The following is a 12,706-nucleotide window of genomic DNA, read 5'->3' as shown; positions in this document are numbered from 1 at the left end:
CAGTTCAGCAGCAACCAATTGACACATAATTGCTTCTTGTTTAATTTTTCTCAAAAGAGGGAGGGAAAAGGAACACAATGTTGTTGCTTCACCCTATTCAAGATGAAACAAAGTTCATTTCTTTGAAAGTTTCAGTACTGCAGAACAACCACGAGGAAAGTCCAAAAAGAGACAGGGCACCAGTGTTAAAAATTTGGGGGTTTTTCAAACAGCTTACCCTGTGGTGTTTACCTATTGGATAAATCTTACTCCTCCACTACTGCTGTCCACTCTGCAGGGAGCAGGAAAGATTTGGAACTGATCCCTATCATTTTTAGGCTTCTAAGTGGCAGATATTTTCTAACATTACGTGCCATATCAATAGACATTACCATCTGTTCCCCCAAACATTTCAAACAGTGTCTCTTTGTAAAATATGAAAGAGGATACTAAAAAAAGGGCACTGACTTTGAAGCTCCCAGTTGATTATTTGACTTAGCTAGCTGCTGGGAGAGGAATGAGGAAGAGGGCTGGGGATGGATGAGGCCAAGAGGGGGAGGCCAAAGCAGCAACAGCAACTCTGTGATGTTAATGTCTGCTGGTTCTAACATCATTTTCAAATGCACACCTTTCCCAATCAGCTCCAGCCCCTGGCACATCACTGATATTTGCTTCTCTGCAGTAATTTTGGCCAGCAGACCAACGTGCCACAGAAACACACACTCAAAAAGTGACCCTACCTCATCAAAACTAATAGCAAGAATGGATTTTCAGCAATATCCCTAAGACAAACAAGTTGCCTATCAGGGTCTTGTAGGTGTTTCCTTGCTAAACTCTCAAGGCCCAGAGATTTGTCTTCCACAGGGCAAGAAGGGCAGAGGTTTCAATCCCTTCAGTTTGCGGAAGCCACAAGGTCAGTCCTGGAAAGAACCCAGAACTCTGTCTCTTCCAGAAGAACTCACAGCACTGCACCTGAAGCTGCATCTGAAATCTATCAGAAAGTGTAACCCAAAGTAAACTTCAGTGGGTCACTTGTTAAATGAGCTGCTGGTCAGCTCTTTCCTCCACAGGCAGGTAAACCCAGAGGTTCTCTACACAAAATCTGAAGCAGTTGGCTTGACCTGACAGTCCCAGGAGACTCCAAAAGCCAATAGCCCACTGCATAGTCCTCCTCATCCTACACTGCCGGAGGCAAGAGAAGCCCCTATTGCATGATGGGGAGAGGTGGCAGCAGGAATGTTTCTCACAAGTACCCCAGATTTGGTATTTACAAAATCACAACAATTCTGTTCTGAATTTTGAAGAACTCTGCGAAGCCATTTTCTGCAAAGAAAATGGAGAAGATTTTGGTGAGAAGCAAGATTTTTGTTTTCTAACAGCTGCTAGAACTACTACATTTATCATTACACAAAGACACAAGGAAAGGATTTTTATTTTATTTACACGTGTGTCAGGATGGACATAAATTACAACACTAGCTTTTAAATGTTGCAAAAAATCAATAAGAGAGCAAAATAATCACCAAGGTGTTACCCCAGAACCACACTTAGTAGTTGTGCTTTTCCAGGGGTCAGCAAGGAACCCATCCACCCATTCTCTGACAGTGCAGTTCATGAGCATTTGCAGCCAGAGCCTTTCCTGGGGGCACCTGAGCTTGATGGCACATTCAAAAGCAACACTACTGAAGATGGAAGAGAAGATCAGATGGGGAAACAACATGTCATTAAAAATCCAAGCCCTTCCACTTAGCATAAACATCTGGGAACATTTCCACCATCTCCTGCTGAAATTGACCCAGTTGTTGCCACGAGAGCAAGTTCAAAATCATGGCTTTCATCTGTTACCCTAGGCATCAGTCCATTTGTGCACATGGTTTCTATTACCCTGAGGGACTGGCTAACTCAAAATAGGGCAGCACATCACCCTGTCACTTTTGTAGGCAAAAACATTTAAAAAAAACCAGCATTAGGGTGAATGTATGCATACAGATTGCATGATACATATGCTATTTACCACAACTGAAAGAAAAATTGAATCACACCTCTTTTTCCCTCTTTTAATTGTTCCACTGAACTGCAGGTCATTTGATCTCAGACTTACAAACATGGAAGGGCTCTGGACAACATTTCATCATGCACAAAAGTATCTTGGTGTATATCTTCTAGCTACAAAAACACTCCAGTTGATTAAATGACTCACATCCACTGCACATAGTTCTGGAGCACTGAGCAGCCATCCAAGACAAACTAAGCTCTAAGTTAATATTAGAACAAGAGATAAGAGTGGGCTGTGTGGCAGATGCCATCAAAGACTAATGGTGGTTCACACAAACTCTCTCACTTACATGTCAAATCTTTTATCTAATCTGTGCCACGAGTGGCAGCCCTCACTTGCAGGCTGCAGGACAGCCTGATCTACCACAACAAAAGCAGACTGCTTGAGCAAAGGCTGGAGGTCCCTCCCTAATGCTACCTAAATCTCCAAATTCCACATCTGTTTTGTAGGAAGTGATGATGCACTCATCACACTGTCTGCACGAGTCTGCAAAGCAGCTGGGAGAGGTTTTGTTCTTCACCAGAGGATTTCAGTGCTGCACTCCTTGTCAGGGGCTGCTGGAGTTTTGCTCACAACAAAGATCCCCCAGCTGCACCTTGGTGTGAACTGTGGCCACAGCTCAGTGAAAGTGGCATGAGAGAGAAATCTGGCATGCTGGCACCTAGCATGCAGCCCGGAGCAGGCACATGTCTGTTAACAGCCTGGCTGGCTGAGTAAATGCTGATGTGAACTGACTGAACAAACCGGCATGAAAACCTTACTAGAAATGAACTTAAACACTTGTCTCCTAAGAAGGCAGATAAAGGATGGGGATGTACAGTAAAAACCCTAGGGCTTTCCAGCAGAATTTTTACCTGTCCAAATCTCTCTTTCTGGATTCTTCTCTCTCCACAGAAGGAAATTTTAGAAAAGAGTGTAGAAAGATTGGCCACCTTGAGAGCTGCTTGAGCAAGGAAAGCTATGTGCCCTCAAAACTGTCCTCACTTCTTATTTCAAAACATGAAAGATCATTTTTGGCACTAACCATGCCACTGCTACTGGGCAGTTCAGGTCACTTGGCCCCCAGAGCAGTCCCATGAGACAGTTTGAGCTGAACACAGCAAACAGGAATGCTTTTTTTTCTGATCTGCCACAGCAGTTATAAAGGATTCACATTTTGTACAAGGCCTGTGAACTATGTCTCTGGGTTCAAGGAAATGATGGCACAACTGTAATGGCCCCACAGAGCAAGGCATCTGTGGGGCCTAAATTACCACCTCAATCCTTGGGTCCCTTAGAAGAGCAGGCTTAGACACCTGGATTTATTTTCTTCTGTGCCACAGGTACCTAGAAAAACTTCTTGTGTCTTTATATGCCAAAAGAAAACCTTAAGCTAGCATTTCAAAGATTTTGAAAGAAATCTATGCTATTGGATATAAAGTCTCATAACATTGTAATGACTTTCTGAAGAATAATACTCCCCATCTGCTTCTCAAAAATTCATGAAGAAAGAACTATTTCAGGTAATAAAAAGTGTGTAAGAATCAAGGATATTCTTAGTAATCATTTACCTCACAAGCTTGCAAGTGACATCATTGTCAGAAAAAACATTGCCATTTCCTCTTTATGGTATACTATAAACACATTTCATCTGCAGTTAAATTGCAATAAAAGCCCAGTATTGCCATTGCTTGACTACTTGGAGAAGGATTCCTGTGTTTGGGTACTTTCTGGTACCTCAGCTGCCCTTGTTTATGGGCAGAGCTGGCTGATGTTTCCCAGATTTAGTTATCAGCTGATGAAAACTGCTTTCAATAAAAGTTTATTCTTTTCTTCCAAAGACAATAACCTCACTCAGTCTCTGCTCTTAGCCCAAATATTTGAGCAAAAACAGACAAAGGCTGTTCCCCAGGTACTAACAGATTGAAGCCACAAGCTCCTATCTTGTGCTTATCTTACCAGATAAGCAACTTCGGGTTGGTTTATATTTGCTAAGAGACCTCCAAGTGCTGGAGGGAAAAAAGTTGTCAACTAGTGTCCCTTCCTCTGGGGTCCACTAAGTCATAACACAGAACAATCATGGTGGGGTCTGGTCTCTCTATAAGCCAGGGCAAAGATTGCTTATTATAGTCCTAAAAGACCCCATTACCTCTTTTTATTCCACTGATGTTAGATCATTGCTCAGGCTAAATTCCATTTTGGTTAATCACATTGTATCTGCCAGATTGCTTCTCTAATTGCAGAGCAGGTAAATGTAGCCAGAGGGACTCAGGAGGTTGCCCTGAAGCATAAAGGAAAACATTCCTAGACGTTCCCTGTGTGGATACCCACAGTTCATATTTTTCTAAGGAGTCTTTCCATTCCTTACAGAGGAATAAACAGAATAAACTTTTATTGAGAGCTGCAGAGTTAAAAGATTTTCCTGATATCTTGCCTGAAAATTAAGCCAGTTACTTCTTGTCCTACTTCCAGTGGACCTAGGGAACAATCGGTCATTATGTCCTTCAAAAAAATTTTTTTTTTTAGTTTGAAGAGTCTTGGCACATTCCCTCAAAACCTACTTTTCCCTATTTAAAACAAGTACCAGTACTTCAGGTTTTCCCTGCAAGCTTGCCTTCCTGCACCTCTTAACACCTTTATTCCTCTGAATGAAACCCTGTTATGAAAGAAGGTGCCCAGAAGTAGCACACTCCAAGGAATAACCAATATCCAGCTCTTCAGCTCTGCACTCCTCTGCAGCAGCATCCCCAGTGCCACTCCCATCCATCAAAGGCAGGATGTTACTCACTCCTCAACACAGCACTTAGGGAACAGCACTGCACTCTGTGAAGCTCATCATGCTGGGACACAGGTGGAGAGGCTGGAATAATCTTTGGAGATCCAAGAGGCCACTTTAACCCCTGTGGCTCCTCTGGTTTGGCTCAGTCAGGGTAAATTTGCTGCTGCAGACACAGCCTGGTGGGACTCCCTGCACAGTTCTCGAAGCCCTGCCCTGTCAAACTCTGCTGTAATGTTAAATTGTTGCTCCAGGCACACAGAATTAATACACTTATAAAAGTTAAATCCCAATCCAAAACAGACAAGCTATTACACCATGGGATGTGGAAAGACAGATGGATAAATTTAACTTCTGAAAGACAGACGGATCAATTTAACTTCAGAATAACCAAGTTTTCTCCAAGAATTTTGGCTCTTCCTCATGAAGAGTCAGAGTAACTTCCGATAAAAGCAGTACCCAAAACTTACTGTACTTTTAAAGATGTGAAGCCATCTTGAAAACACTCTGCATGCAATTAGGTAATAAAAACATCCACTACATTTTTTAAACCAAATTTCTAGAAGAACTAAAAACGACTCTTGGCATAACATCCATTACCAACACCAATGTAAATGGCATTGTCATTCTAAAGTTAAAACCCAAATGTAAATTTAAGTAAAATCTTAGCAATAGTGTAACATAAATCAAATGAGGTTTTTATGAGCCTGCTGTATTACTAAGTGCCAAACATGTGTTATTCCATGTAATTTCAAAGACATCACTCCAAAATAATTTGCAAACAATTAAAGATGAGACTGTTATCAGTCATCACTGCAGAGGAGCAGTAACCTTTTAAAGACAACCACAACCTTCAATCCAACGAGAAACAGCAAAAGATAATTAGTCTGCATTTATAATGAACCAAAAGACAAATGTATACAAGAAAAAGGAGCACCTAAAAAATATAATCTCAAAAGAGTTTTTGGTTTTAGGCAATAACACATCATGTTTCAAATTACATTATAATCCCAGGCAAAGTATACATGGGCCCAGCAGCAAAATCTTATTCTTTGCTTTTAATCACTGAAGGTAAATACTTTTATATTCCTAGATATGACATGAAAGAGCATCCAAAATAACATCAGGTTAAGTTTGGCAGCATACCACACTCCCCACCTCCAAGGAAATAAATCTGCCCAGAAGGCAAGGAATTCCAGCTTTTCTCAACCAGACTCTTGAAGAGGGCTCCTCCCAAATTCAGTGCACAAGAGCCAACATAACCTTATTATTGCAATTATTGTGACAGGAATTTGCTGTTACTTCAAATTCCAAATGCAATATTTTTTTTTCTTTTGCCATGGCACCCTGGAATAACCTTTTAAAACACACCTCATGTCTTCCACAGCGCTGTGTGGGTGCACACCCTGCTAATAACTATTGCAGGAGCAGGTACACCTGGCAGAATCTGTGTGTTTCCAGGTAGCTGGAGTTTTTACCTGCTGCATATGTTAACAGCTCAGTGCTTAACACAACCAGATCTCAGAATCACAGTTTAAAAACACAACTTTATTAGCAACAATGCAGTTTTAAGTGGGATTGTGAACTTCCCCCAAATATAAGCGGGACTACGAACTTCCATTTGCTTTACTCTTGCAGCACAACAAATCTTCTGATTCTTCAGATTACCATCAAATGCTGTCAATGCCTAATATTGCTTGTTATTTGTCAGCAAGAGCAGCAGCATCTGCTCTTTGGTAGGCTCAACTGGGAGCAAAACAGCTGGGAGCAGCACAACTCCCTTAAGCACCACAACAGGCAGCTCCAGCAGCTCCCAGAGATGCCACATAGCTAAATTACTTTATTCCCTGCCCCTTTCAGTTAACATTTTTTATGTATGCATCTTAAGGCACAAACAGAGCTTGGAACCTTGGTGGTCAAACCCTCCCACTGCTGCACAGCCACGGTCTCCACTGACAGAGCCTCACCAGTGGTCAGGAAAAGCACAGGCAGTTTCCTGCAGACTTTGGGACCATTTATGGACAAGAGTCCATCTTTCCCACCTGTGTCTTTTTTTTTTTTTTCCTCTTTTGGTGGTGTTGGTGTTGGTTGATGACTGCAGTTGTGCTTGGGAAATAACACAGCCCTGCTCAGGAAACTTTAAAGTGATTCAAAGCAGGCACCAAATAATTTCCTTGTGTGCTTTTGCAATTTATTTTTTTTTATACAGTAGGATATTCAGCTTCATCTATGGAAACACTCTGTTAATCAGTCTTCTGCATTAATTCAGTGATGTAAGTGTGAGCAGAGCTATAACCTAGAGGCACTAGGAAAACAGAGCAAAGTCTGGCCTCGCTGATTTTTCCTTGCTGCCATCCTGCTGGCTCACACATCCCAATATAGTCCAACACCATCCCCATAAACAGCAGGAGAGAAAAAACTCCTGTAAGCCTCTGCAGGCTTTAAGAATGGACTGCTAATAATTTATGGACAGACAGAAGACACTGAAAACACGTAAAAGCCACAGCAAAAAGCAATGCCAATCCTATGTAGCACAGATCTGTGCAAGGAGCCTGTCCCTCTCCTCCAGGCAGCATTTACAGCACATTGGCAGTCGTGGCACCCTGAGGGCTTTCTCCAGAGCTGCTGGTAGAAGCCATGGACCATCAATTTAAGTAGCCTTTTTTGGTAAATGCCCCCATATTGTCATACAATAGTCTGATGTGAAATACCATGTTTCCTGATTTAGAAAAAAAAAAAATTACATATCACCCATTAAATTTTTTAGCTATTGTGATTCTTCTCATGAAAAAATTTCAGAGCACAGACCACTTCCACTTTATTTTACCATTGCTTTTTCCCCTATATTTTTATTTAACAATTCTATTCCAAAGTACAGTTCTCCTATCCCCAAACCCTATCTTTAAGTAGATTTTTCTTAGCCTGAAGCAACATGTTCAAGTCAAATAGCTGAACACAGAAGACACTTGATGGTCTCAAACCTAGCCTGGCAACAACTCCACCCTCTATTATATATACTAATATTTTTCTTTTGACTTAACAAGAGGGATTCAAATGAGACCTCAGCAGCAACATGCCCAACACCACAAACAACAGCGGTGATGTTTCTTTCACACACTTCACCTGGAGGTGCACCAAAACACACTTGGGCTTTCCAGAACCTCGAGCTCTCCAACACCGCAAGGTCCTGCCAGTTCTCAGGTAACATTAGCAGCCTCTCCTCTATTTCCCCATTTCCCCACTAGGATTTCCTCAAAAATCATTAACTAAATTAGGATGTGTTTTAATTTTTGCCCCTTGTTTTTTGATGCCATTCTTAGGATATTTTCAAGAAACTCTCTGAATCCACAGGACTACAGGCTTTTTCCTCCATTAATGCTGAAATTCTTCCACCATTAGAATCACTTAAAAGCTGTGCTTTAGGATAACTTCAAGTAACAGAGCATCAACAACAAAAGTCACAAAAACTGGCACTGCAAGACCTAGGTACCTCAAAGTGGTATCAATACCACAGCACAAAAGAACACCATATAGTTATTATTTTGAACAAATATGTGGCAATGTTGTTCTCATCACTGCCAGTGGTCAAGGAAGCATGGTGAAGGATTATCTAATTTCTTCTAAGCCTTCCAGGAAACCAGAGGCAGAAAGTAGCAGTTTATTTTTTTACATCACAGTTTCCCACAGAAGATGAGCCAAACCTAGAAGTCAACCTATATATGAGATCATCATCCATCTCCTCATGAAATAAAAAAATAATTACTGGGGTGGAACAGGCAAAGAAAAGAAAGCAGATTTGCAGTTGACACCACATGCATGACCTGTGAATGATCACTGGTCAGGTGGTGGTTTGGATGTTAGCAAGTAGTCTTTTCATCAAGGCAGTAAGGACAAGCTTTAGCCATTCCACAGAAAATTGGTTTATTCTTGTTGGGGCAAAGATCAGAAATAGTTTTTTATTTTGACCACAAAGGTGGTCTCATCTCTAGCAAAATCCTGTGTGCTCCTCCTCAAGAACATTCCAGTTTCTTTAAGAAGCTGCACATCTCTGCATGGACCATAACTACTGCACCCTGACAGCAGGACCCCAAAATACATAACAAACTACTCTTTCACCCTTCTTAAAGCTGGCTCTTCTCCCCCTGAAACTCTGCAAAGAAAACTCCACAAAATCATTGTCTATATCTCTAAGCAGTTCCTGAGAGCGTGGAATCTGCCAAAACCAAGGACGACACGACGATCATTGAAGAAGGCAACATCCCTCTACCGGCCACACACGCAGCTGAATGGGGGGTGGAGGTAGCACAGGCACTCCTCACTCTTGCTGATCTCCAGATCCTTATGACGGTCCTCACTCCCTCAAAAGGCTTTACAGTCATTGCAGGGTAGGAACCTCGTCACAGGTTCATTTACCAGCTCGTTCACTAACTCACCAATTCTCACGCAGACCAGGTCTTAGAACCATTTCTTGATTCTGCGAATGCAATGGCACTCGGGTGCCAAGAACGCCAAGGGCCGTGGTCTTTGTTTGATCCTGTTGGGGATATGTCAGCCTGCCAGCCCACCTTGACTCGGGGTCACTGTCACCTTCTCAGACCGAGCTCTCTCCTTGTCCAGCCCCGCTCCAGCACACTCGCCCTTCCCTGCAGCTGAGCAGCACTGCTCAAAAAGTCGCTTGCCCACTTCCCAAGTCGACATCCCACCACACCATCTCGCTTCACCACCGCCCTCCCGGCCGCCTTTTCTCAGGTACCAGCCCCATCTCCGCCCCGGGTGCCCGCTCGCCCTCATCCCCTCGCAGGGAGCCGGGGTCGCCTGTCGCGACACGGCGGCCGCTCCCCCCGAGCCCGCCCTACCTTCCTGCGGCGGCTGTCCGGGGGCTGCGGGGCGCAGCAGGCGGGCGCGGCGCTGCCCCGCCGGCCGCTCCGCACGTAGGTGACCCTCCGACGGCCACCGCCCGCCGCCACCGCGCCCGGCCGCTGCTCCGCGCCGCGGGACGGGGCGGGCGCCCGCGCCGCCGCCGCGTCCCGGGACTTCTCCTCCGGACACCAGGATCGCCTCATGCCCAGCTGCAGGCAGAGGAAGAGCGCGGCGGAGAGCAGGCAGAGGCGGAAAGCGGCGCCCCGCCAGAGCGGCCGCTCCTTGGGCATGGCGTCGGGGGCTGCCCGGCCCGGCGCTGCCGCCCCCCCGCCCCGCCGCAGGGCTCATGCCGCCGGCGGGCCGGGCCCCGCGGCCCCCGCCGCCGAAACTCGGGAGTCCCCGCCCCGAGCGGGGCCGGCCGGGGAGGGGCCGGGATGCCCCTGTCCCGGCCCGGCGGGGGCTGCGGGACGCAGCGGTGCTCGCCCGCGGGCGGCCCGAGGGATGCTCCGCGCCTCGGCGGGGACAGTGCCCGCCGCTACGAACGTGGGGCCGCGCCGCTGCGCAGCCACAGGTGCGTGTCAGCCGGCCTGAGAGGGGACACAAACCCCTGCCCTAACTATTGTATCAGCTCGTCTCTATCGTCTCGGGCTGACTTGTTAAGGTACCTATTAGTTCAGATTATACACTGTAATGTCACGAGGTAGTGAAATTTTACTAGAGTCTTAGGGATTGTTTATGTTGAAGTCACACAAAAGGACAGCCCGGACCTGGAAGTAAGGACTTTTCTTCTTGTAAGGTTAGAGCTGCCTGTGAAGGATAAAGGATTTTGGACAGCCAAGATAACACCAAAATCCTAGCTCCTCTGACACATCTTTGAAAGCCCCCTTCTCCCCCCAGTATCTCTGGCAGTACAAATAACTAACTCTAGCGAAGTTGACTCCAGGGACATCTGGATCAATAGACAAGCAGCAAGAATGCTGCAAAAATAGACCTGCTTTGGAAAGTTTTACTATGATTAGCAACCAGTGGTGTGGCTGCTAGTGACCTGTGATTCTGTGACCTGTTAAATCATGTTGGTCCTGAGCTTTTGAAGGGTGTGAGAAGCCTGCGTGAAACATCAGTTGTGGTGCCCTGATTTGGCTGCAACACCTAGTGCTTATGAGTAACTCTTTTAAGTTTATACTTCACCTCCTAGCCTCTCTCCTGGGTAGTCACACCATCCTGATGATTTTCATGACACATCCTTGATTTCACGATTGAAGGAATGGATCTGCATGAGCTGGGAGGCAGTGCAGGGGACAGGTCCTGCTCATCTCAGTGGGAGCATAGGAGACCCTGCATTTGTTCTGCAATGGGGACTCACTATGAAGAACTGTGAAGTGCTCAGGAGGGCTTTGGTCCTAAGGCACAATACTAATCCATGGCTAAGGCATGAGCAGGGAGGGAGGGATGGCTGGTGGGATTTTCTGAAGCAGGAGCACAGGTGGGGAGCAGGGTCAATGACAGGAGGCAAACTCTGCGGGAACAGGGACAGGGCAATGGCAACCAATTTGCAGCTCAGTGAGTAATAAATATATTTCCAGGTGGGATATGCAGGGCTTGGATTACTCCTCGTTTCTTTGACAATAGGGAAGAGGGGCTGTGACTCTTGTCTCCTGTGAGCAGTTCTGTGCTTCCAGTGTCCCTGCCTTGTCTGCTGGCAAGGGAGAGGTTTGCTGCCCCAAGCTCCTTCTGGTGTCCTCTCTTCAGCAGCAGGCTGCACTGCTCCTCTCTGACCTCTCCTGTCTCCTCACAGCCTGGAGCAGAGCCAGAGCTGGCTGCTGCTGGGAGAGCAGGTCAGAGAAGAGTGCTGGCAGAAGTGGAGCATGCCAGCAGCCAAGCAACCTGACCTGCTGGCAGCAAGATGGAGGAGCTGCACCTAGGAAGATAAAGGAGGGAGCAATGATCTGTCTGGAGAAAAGGGATTTCAGTGCAGCTTCAAGCACAGATGCACTGGCAGGTGAGGTGCATGATTCCTGCCATTTAAATATTGCTGTTCTCTATTTTTTAGGCAAACTGTCCTTCTGAATTAGGTTAAAGCAATTCCACGGTTGTTTTAAAACACTGTAAAGGTAGGCCCATCTCAGAAGGGTGTGTCATTCCTACCTGCCTTTCCTGTAGCAGGAGGGTGGCTCCTTTGTCATCAACTAAGTCAAAACAGGGCCTGGAACAGATGAAAACTAACTCAAAAAACCCCTATCTGAAGCAGTTTCCTAATAGACCCGGACCCATTTGTTGCTATAATTCTATCTGTTGATCAGCTTTCAGCCAACATGGCACAACCTCAGATGTTTGCCACAGGGAAGCCAGTTGGCTCTGGAAGTGGATCCTTCTGACAACCACAGACTTCTCCTACTTCCACTTCCCTTAGGTGGCTCACGAATGGATCAGACAAGTCCTGGTGCTTGTGTGAGGAACAAACACATTCATGAGGGCAAAGGGAGAGTGCAACTGCACCATCATGACTGACATCAACTTAAGAGACATGTACCTGGCTCCATTTGTGAGCATCACCTGGAGTTCATCAGCAGAAGGTCACTTGGGCTGTTATAGGGGTGCCTGTGCATCACTTTGCTCCTCTGTGAAATGGCAACATTCAACATGGAGGACAAAAGTAATGTTGTTGTTCAGGGAAGAGAGATTTTAGATTTACCTCAGGAACATTAAATGCAGTGGTATTATTTCACAAAATTCTTAGCACAAATGTTATTTTAAGCTATCAGCACCTAGTCAATAAATAAGGGTATGTGAAGGTCCTATTAAAATATAAGTTTGTGTGTGTATGGTTATGGAGGAAGTCTTGAAGGCAGGTTGACTCCAGAAGTATAAAGTGCAGAAATATATTTTAAAACTCTCTCTTGAAGTTTAATCCTTGAGAAATCAAACCTTTCCTAAAAGCTTTAACAATGCATACTCAGATAAAAGAAGGCTACCTGAGCAGAATAGAAACTGCAAGGTCTTTCTTGGTTTTAGCATCAGAGTTTCATTTGTTGTTCTTCTCTTCGTGTAGTTTCAGCA

At 45.2% G+C, this 12,706-nt stretch overlaps 1 protein-coding gene across 2 annotated transcripts in view; it reads right to left on the bottom strand.

The window, feature by feature from the left end:
- Positions 1-9,939, bottom strand: part of METTL24 (methyltransferase like 24) — a 45,425-nt gene extending 35,486 nt beyond the window's left edge. The window contains exons 1-2 of one of the 2 annotated variants that reach the window (XM_066545814.1): positions 9,674-9,939; positions 9,615-9,624 (exon numbers count right to left, since the gene is read on the bottom strand). In XM_066545814.1, the coding sequence (XP_066401911.1) occupies positions 9,615-9,624; positions 9,674-9,939 (276 nt within the window). Of the gene's footprint in view, positions 1-9,614; positions 9,625-9,645 lie in introns of both variants that reach the window. The other variant, XM_066545813.1, reaches the window with a different exon arrangement.
- Positions 9,940-12,706: the final 2,767 nt, after the last annotated feature.

This window comes from Molothrus aeneus, chromosome 3, assembly GCF_037042795.1.
Source record: "Molothrus aeneus isolate 106 chromosome 3, BPBGC_Maene_1.0, whole genome shotgun sequence".
In the NCBI taxonomy this organism is placed as follows: domain Eukaryota; kingdom Metazoa; phylum Chordata; class Aves; order Passeriformes; family Icteridae; genus Molothrus; species Molothrus aeneus.
The sequence above is the reverse complement of the archived record's forward strand: the minus strand, read 5'-3'. Positions and strand labels throughout refer to the sequence as shown.